The following is an 8,010-nucleotide window of genomic DNA, read 5'->3' on the forward strand; positions in this document are numbered from 1 at the left end:
CAACCATATATCAAACTCAAATCCATTTTTGGTGTTTTTTGTAAAATAACACCAAACATCGTGTTATTGCAAAAATTTAGTGAGACAAAAACTCAAAAAAGGTGTAAATTTTGAATTTGGTGTAAATGGTTGAAGTGAAACTACTTTTTGGTGTGATATATACTCAAAAATGGGTTTGAGATTGGTATAAATGATTAGAGATGACCTAACAATTCACACATAAATAACTAGAATTGAGAAGAGGGGTTTAAGGCTTTAAGCAGATAAACAAACGCAGTAGCAGCAGAAGCCAGCAAAAAATATAATGAACTTTGATGCGAAGAAATCAGGAAATGGAGGCGGGGAATTTAGGTCGAAATTCGAATATTATTTGCACAGTGGTGAGAAGAAGCATGTTTTTGCTGGCATCGCCATCTTTGGAGTAATTTTTGGTGTCCCTTGGTATCTCATGACTCGCGGTGAGCTTTACATCTTTTTTAGTTTTCTATTTTCGTGTTTTTTTCTGGTTAGTTTTGCCGGTGTTGATTTTGTGTTAATCTATGCTTATGCTTCTGCAGATTTTGAACTTTAACCTTTTATCGCATTATTGTTCTTGTATATGCTTACAATTCTTCTGTGATTTTTGTTTTAATTCCGATACGTTTTCTGTGTCACTTTCTGAGCTCCTGACACTTTCATGTCTGCTTCTTGATATGCTAAGGCATTTGTCAAGATTCCTGCCGCTATCAGGAGGTGATGAAACAGGTGCAGAGAGAGATAATCCACCATCATTTGATCTATATCCTACCAAAGATTGATCACCATAAAATGAAGATTCCATGCGCCTTTTCTTCTCAGTGAGATACATTTCGGCCATGTCTCCGTCATCAACCTTCATAAAATGAAGGTTGTTCAATCTCTTCCCTGACCTAGATGATAATAATACAACTATATAAAGGGAGCAGAAATAAGAGAGAGAAATTAAAGTAAAAGACCTAGTTGGATAAGAGCTGATATAAACTAGCTAATACCTTTTGAACTCTCCGAGTCAATGCGACAAGCCTGCTTTTTAGTCTACGAGCTCGTTCCAAGTTCAGTGTGCTGATTTTTGAAGTAAGTTCATCAACAGCGGATATGCTTCAATCTCCAATTCTGCTGCCTATCAAATTTGGATATTTTCGAAATGCACATTCAATAATATTATAGAAAGTGTATTAATGGAAAGAATATTAGGATTCATGACTGTTATAGAGCTCTCCTTCTCAAAGGTGCTCTTTCCTTATTTTTTATCAAGCCTTGTTGAGCTTCACATTCAGACTGGTTTCTTAACAGCTAAATTTTGTTGTTGTGTTAATAAGAAATATACTACAATTAATCCTTTATAATATGTACATCCAAAATTCTTGCCCAAAATAGTCAAAAGTCAGGGCTACTTGTTTGCATGATTAGTATCAAGATCATAACAACTTTGATAAGAAAGAAATACTAGATGACTAGAAGATAAAAGAATCAGCTACTGCAATGATATCCAGTTCTAAAGTTTACCTTACATTAAAGACGAATGATGTGAAACAGCAAAGAATATCCTTTTACATATCACAGTCATGTAACTACAAAAATTAATGTTCTAAATTTCATGTGCTGTTTTACTTTTTAGCTCTAAAAATAAATCAGGTTTCTTATCAATTAAGAAAGAAAATAAGCGATAAACAAAGAAAATTCAGGCAGTTACGAGCATTCTCTAAACAGTACCTGAGAATCCAAAAATGTACAGGCTGCCTCCAATGCAACTTCAAGGGCTCTGAACTCAAAAGGCAGGTAATCTGGAGATATGTTCCCGAACATATTGTCAAAATTTCTGCCTCCTCTCCTTCTGCCTGAATCTGGACCCTCAGACTGCCAAACTTCACCTACTTCAGCAGCTTGTAACTGTCTCTGCAATTCCACTACATACTGCAGGACATAGCTATCAAGGGAATTTAAGAACAAAACCTCGTCTGCAGTAATGATGCATCGGATCTGTTCAAGATTTACTACAATCGCCTTCTCTCTGCCAAGGATAGTAGATGAATAGACAAATAACGGGTCTAGTAATCTAAGATCACGTGCAGGAAGATCACGTCGACGCATCATACTGAACTTATCAACCTCAATCACTTGGGAATTCCCTGTTACATCAACACGTATCCATGATCGAAGGCCCTGCCCACGCTTTTTCAGGCCTGATACATCAACTCCCTGAAATGGGATACGGCCAGAGGCAGATGGCGGTATGAATTGTCTCTCAAATTTATAGCCGATGCAGGTTTCGGTGGAAGCAGACTTTGTTTGAGGTCTGCCATCACTGAACAGATTCCAAAACTGCAGAGGAAAACATAAACCCCCAAAATTAACTTTTTAAATCCAATCTTTCTCCAAAGACAGAAATAAACACATTTATGTTTTCCATTGCATGTTTCATTCTAGTATATCACATAAACGATTTTTATAGTCACCTCAAACAATAAACAATGGCATTTACCCCAGCAATTAATAACCATATAAACCCATTTATTGTACATGGATAATTTAATGCAATCAACAACAGGTTATCAAGCTAAGAGCAGTGCCAACAAAATTGAATCAGAGCCACATATCAATCGAAAACTATAAAATTCTCCATCTTCCTCGTATCATCACGTCAACAGACCAAAACCAGGAAGTGAAACAGAATTAATAGAAACTCGATTCATGAATAACCTGTAAACAATATACTAATTGCCTCCAACGGAAGGTAATTTACAAGCATCCGCAATATTGATGCAAAATGATAGAGCAGTCAAATAATCGAAGAAAAATTAGGGTTTGTCTACTAAGTGCATGAATCCGTCGACAAAATCCGAATCCAGAATCACAAAATCAAGAGAAACATTCACAAACATAATTGCAAGGAAAGCGCGGTTTGCAGTGGGTATTAGCTGAATCGTGAGGCGAATCAAGGATTGGTGGCGGCGGGAAGGATGGATTATAGTGGAGAAGAAGAAACGATCAAATGATCAGTTACTGATTACTAGGAACTCTTGATGAGTTCATGTTTTCTGTTTCTAATTTTGATTTTTATTACTAGTATTTTCTAATTTAGTCTCGAGCAATTAAAATACAACACTACTCCAAAATGATAATCAAGTGAATGCATAATTATGTTCCCTACTTCCCGTGTTATGGGCTCCACACTCAACCCATTAGTTCGATTTGTGTGAACTTTTCCCTACCTCTTACATTCATATTCTTATTTTGACTCGGCACAAGTTTTAACAAATTATTTAATTTTATGAAAAAATTTTGAGAAATAAATTAATAGAATATGAATCATATTTTTATATATTAGTTTTATAATTAAATGTAACCGTAAGGTGAATGTTGATGTCTATTTACTTAGAATAGAAAAAGATAATTGACACTTTAAATTGTGGATACCTCAAATGACAAAATGAGATATTAGTATTTCACAAACGGAAGGAGAGGGAGGGAATAGTAAGGAAAAGCGAAAAGATGTTATTTTGTTATTTATTTCTTTTTTAATTAGAAGAGGGTTAGAACCGGAGATCAAAATGAAAAACCATCTCATTTTATTCTAATTCAAAAAATTGCATCTTAATATTCCCCCGTCCCATAAAAATATGAACATTTCCATTTATGGACAGTTGTTCCCAACTCATTACTCATATATATCAATTTATTTACAACTTATACCATTATAGTCCACCATTACACCTCATATATTAGGGCTGGCAAATCGTGCGGATTGGGTCGTTATCGGGTCAACCTGATAATGACCCAACCCAATAAGGCTTAACCTGAACCCGACCTGTTAAGGAAACTATAAATCCGAACACGAACCCGACCTGCTACCTTCAAATCCGAACACGACCCGCACCCGACACGAACCCGTTATCGACACGATATAATATGGGTTGACACGACACGATAACAACCCGAACCTGATATTACACGATTAAAACCTAATATTACACGATTAAACCTTAATTTTTAACCTAATTTACACAATTAAAATTCGTTTTATACTATTTAAACCTAATTTATAAGAAATAAAAAAAATAAAGTAATATATATATTTTTAAATAATAATAAAAATAATAATATTATTTCTTAATGGGTTACCCGTATCCGACCCGCATCCGACCCGAACCCAACCCGAAATTATCGGGTTCTTAATGGGTCAACCCGATAAGGACACGGATCCAATAAGACTTGACCCCAACCCAATAATTTCGTGCGGATTCGTGTCAGATTATCGTGTCGTGTCGAAAATTGCCAGCCCTATCATATACCACTATCCACTAACGCTACTTTAATTACTCTTCTCCTACTTTCTCTTACTTTATCAATTCTATATTAATTTTCGTATCATTTCAATTACCCATATTTTTACTCTTCTCCTACTTTCTCTTACTTTATCAATTCTACATTAATTTTTCGTATCATTTCAATTACCCATATTTTTATGAAACAGAGGAAGTAATATTTTTAAACAAAAATTCACCAAAGTTGTGATGACTTCTTATTCACAGGGTTTGTATATGCTGATTGGAGAGACTCTAAAATCATCGGCCAACCTCGAGTTACTGTTTTATTTCTGGCTGAGTTACTGTTTTATTTCTGGCTCAGTTGTAGTTTCATGGTGTTCGAAGAAGCAAGATATTGTAGCTTTGTCAAGTAGTGAAGTAGAATATTTTGCAATAACCATGGATACATAAGAATGCATTATTTGGTTAAACAGATTGATTGGTGATGGAGAACTAAACAAAGTCACACTATCATGTGCAGACCAAGTGTGACGATCAAAGGGGTATAAAACTTGCTTCAAATCTAGTTTTTCATGCTCGAATGAAGATATTAAAGTCTATTATCCCTTCATTGGTGAGAAAGTTTTGAATCAAAAAGTCTAAGTTCGAGTCGGATCCCAAAATATATCAACACTTGATTTATTTTCCTTTTCTCAAAGGGCAAGAAGATTTACTTATTACAATTGAGGGATGCCATTTCCCCTTCCCCATAAAAAGAACTATGTACATGGGCTACAACATAGAAAGATTAATTACTCTGTACAAACAAAAAACCTCATCTTCCATTCACAACATGAAAATGGTTGTGAAAGTGTGGGCTTTATGGATGAAAACATAGACAAATCAAATATAAGGATTAATATGTGAGGTGTAATCACGAATCCCAGCTCCTTCCCATCCCATCCATTCCTCCCAAAGCTCCCAATCTTGTTCTTCACCAACCTGCTCCTCCTCATCATAATACTCCACCCCACTTGATTCTCCTCTCACATTACTCATCACAATCTACAAAAATCATCACAAATTTATGTCAACCACACACCCAAATCATTCAACAGAACAAAAATCAATTATTTTAGAAGAAACGTGTCATGAAAGAACACCATTTCAAGAAAACATAAACATTGATTGAGAGTGACTCATCAGCTAACTTGGTCCCAGACAAGTAATAATGTATGACAAAGACACAAACTTTAGGGGTATTTACAAATGTTGGCACCAATTCATGAATACAACTCTCACAAAATAAATCAACACAGCCAAATGGAACTGTCAATACAGCTAAACTGATGCACAAAGTGTGTTTGTGTGTGTTGTTGCTTACATTGTATGCTTCGTTAATTTGGTGAAATTGAACGCCACAATTGCTTCCTCTGCAAACATCTGGATGATACTGCAATATACCAAAATCAAAACATCATTAAACATAACATACTACAATTTCTAAAAGGTATTTAGACTGTGAATTCATAGCTATGCACAATCAATTGAAAATACTGTCAAGCATAGATGCAAATAAATTTAGGGAAAAGTGAACTAAACTAGTAGGAAGGTAAAAAGGACTGTAGAAATTCATATTTTGAGCTATGTTTTTCATTATTTTGGGTGGAATTGAAAACTAATCATGTGTTTGGTGGAATAATCAGCAATCTTCTAATCTCCAAACCAGATTAGTCGAATAAAAACAGCAAAAAACAAAATTTAAAACACTCAATTGTAGTTGAATTAAAAATCAGCAATATTCCAACCATAACTGAAAATGCAAGATAACAGCAATGCCTAAACACACTCCAGTTTCAGACGCCCAATAATGAAAATTCCTGGAATTAGACTTTTCTATGCAATGGAAGAAGTTGACAAAATTCTGAGAAATTACCTTAAGAGCAAGCTGCCTAAAGGCTTTCTTAATCTCAGATTCAGATGAACCAGGGCGAATTCGAAGTGTCTGGTACGGATCAGCCACGGTAGAAGACACACACGAAATCCTAAATCCCTTACCATCACCATTTTTATTCCTCAAGCTTCTTCGCGACGAGATATCCTTGAATTGAGCCCAGGAAGACCCACAACCCACAGCAGCAGCCATTCTTTCAAATTAAATTAAAGAAATTCCAAGCAATTTTATGCCGGGTTCTATAAATTTCAATAGGGGACGAAATTAGAGAGAATGAAGATGGAAAGCGATAGCTTGATTAAAAAATAAGGCTCGGAAATGAATTATTTGATTGGAATTTGGAAGAGGATAGAAAATTTCAAAATAGAATGGTTTGATCAGTTTCAATGATTTGCATATATATAGAGAGATGAGTGAGGGAGGAAGCTGACGTGTGAGCTACAGCGGTCCTTATCCAAAAGGAGTGACCTTTTGCGGTGTGGACAGCATTGACGATCTTATCCATTCCGAGTCAGATTTAAATACGGAGTCTGTTTTTGATTTTGGATTTTGGATTTTGGATTTTGGATTTTGGCGACTGCTTCTCTCATCAAATTCCGAACTATTCTTCCACAAAAATCTAAATCTTTTTATGAAAATGTTTTTGTTCAAAAATGTCGGAATAGTATACGGATAAGGAGAATGCGCTATAGCATATACCATTCCAACGTTTTCTAAATTTTTATGATGTAAAAATTACTCCATAAGTTTTCATAGGTACTTTTTTCCAATGTTGATTTTATAATTATTAACTTTTTGAATGGTGCAAATGTCATACACTAAAATTTCCGCCATAAATTTTGTCTATTAAGAATGTGGACATTAATTCCAGAGCATCCATATTATTAGTTTCAATCTTTCCAACCTAATGAAATGTAGAGTATTACTTGCACGTAGTTTTTTTGTATTCCAAGTGGAAAATTTATTCTGAAAACTTTAGAGTATTACTTGCACGTAGTTTTTTTTTATTCCAAGTGGAAAATTTATTCTGAAAACTTTAGTGTGAGAAATTTGCATAATCCGAAAAATTGGTAATTTTAAAAATCACTTTTAAAAATTATGAGAAATATTATATTTTTTGAAAATTCATTGTTTTTCTGATCAAATTTTCCTTCTTTTTAAGGTATGGCGCTGATTTTATTTTAATAATTGGATCACATTATTCGATTCAACATATATCGATGCTTGATCTCAGTGGCGGACGCAGGTGGAGGAGGTGAGGGACTTAAGCCCCTCCCAAACCATTTTTTTAAAATAAATTTCTATTGCAAATTTTTTTAAAAATTTTCGAACCTATAGTCAGTCATCGCCAAGTTAATAGCTTTGATGTCTAAATTATTAGAGGTTTAATGGAAAGGAGGGGCTGAAAATTAAAATTACAAATAAAAACTTCCCAACAATGGAGTTGAGAAGAGGAAGACGATGAATAGTAAGAGCCATTAAACTTAAATGAATAAAATAATAAAACCAGAAAAGTACTGCCCCATTCCCTATTTAAACGGCACAACTTACAAATAACTTAAATGAATAAAATAATAAAAGTAGAAAAAGTACTGCCCTATTCCCTATTTGACGGCAGGTGTTAGGTTTCATGGCAGATATATTAATTAAAAAATTAAAAGGATTTGTCTTTATCTAGCCCTACCCCATTCACAGTTTTCCAAACGGTGGAACAAAAAAAAATGAAACTTCTCCCACAAATTCCAAAAGAGAATTACTTGTCTTCTTCACAACTTTAATTGGTAGAGTAAG

General features: G+C 34.5%; 1 protein-coding gene and 1 pseudogene across 1 annotated transcript; both read right to left on the minus strand.

Annotated features, from left to right (window-relative positions):
* Nucleotides 1–552: 552 nt before the first annotated feature.
* LOC121779424 lies at nt 553–3,111 on the minus strand (annotated as a pseudogene).
* A 1,837-nt stretch (nt 3,112–4,948) lies between these two features.
* Nucleotides 4,949–6,597, minus strand: LOC121780207 (chaperone protein dnaJ 8, chloroplastic-like). The gene is made up of 3 exons (XM_042177738.1): nt 6,202–6,597; nt 5,650–5,718; nt 4,949–5,330 (listed from the first exon to the last, which is right to left on the minus strand). The coding sequence occupies exons 1-3, from the start codon at nt 6,409–6,411 to the stop codon at nt 5,169–5,171; spliced, it is 441 nt and encodes a 146-aa protein (XP_042033672.1). The 5' UTR covers nt 6,412–6,597; the 3' UTR covers nt 4,949–5,168.
* Between the last annotated feature and the right edge of the window lie 1,413 nt (nt 6,598–8,010).

The sequence above is a fragment of the Salvia splendens genome, chromosome 19, assembly GCF_004379255.2.
Source record: "Salvia splendens isolate huo1 chromosome 19, SspV2, whole genome shotgun sequence".
In the NCBI taxonomy this organism is placed as follows: Eukaryota; Viridiplantae; Streptophyta; class Magnoliopsida; order Lamiales; family Lamiaceae; genus Salvia; species Salvia splendens.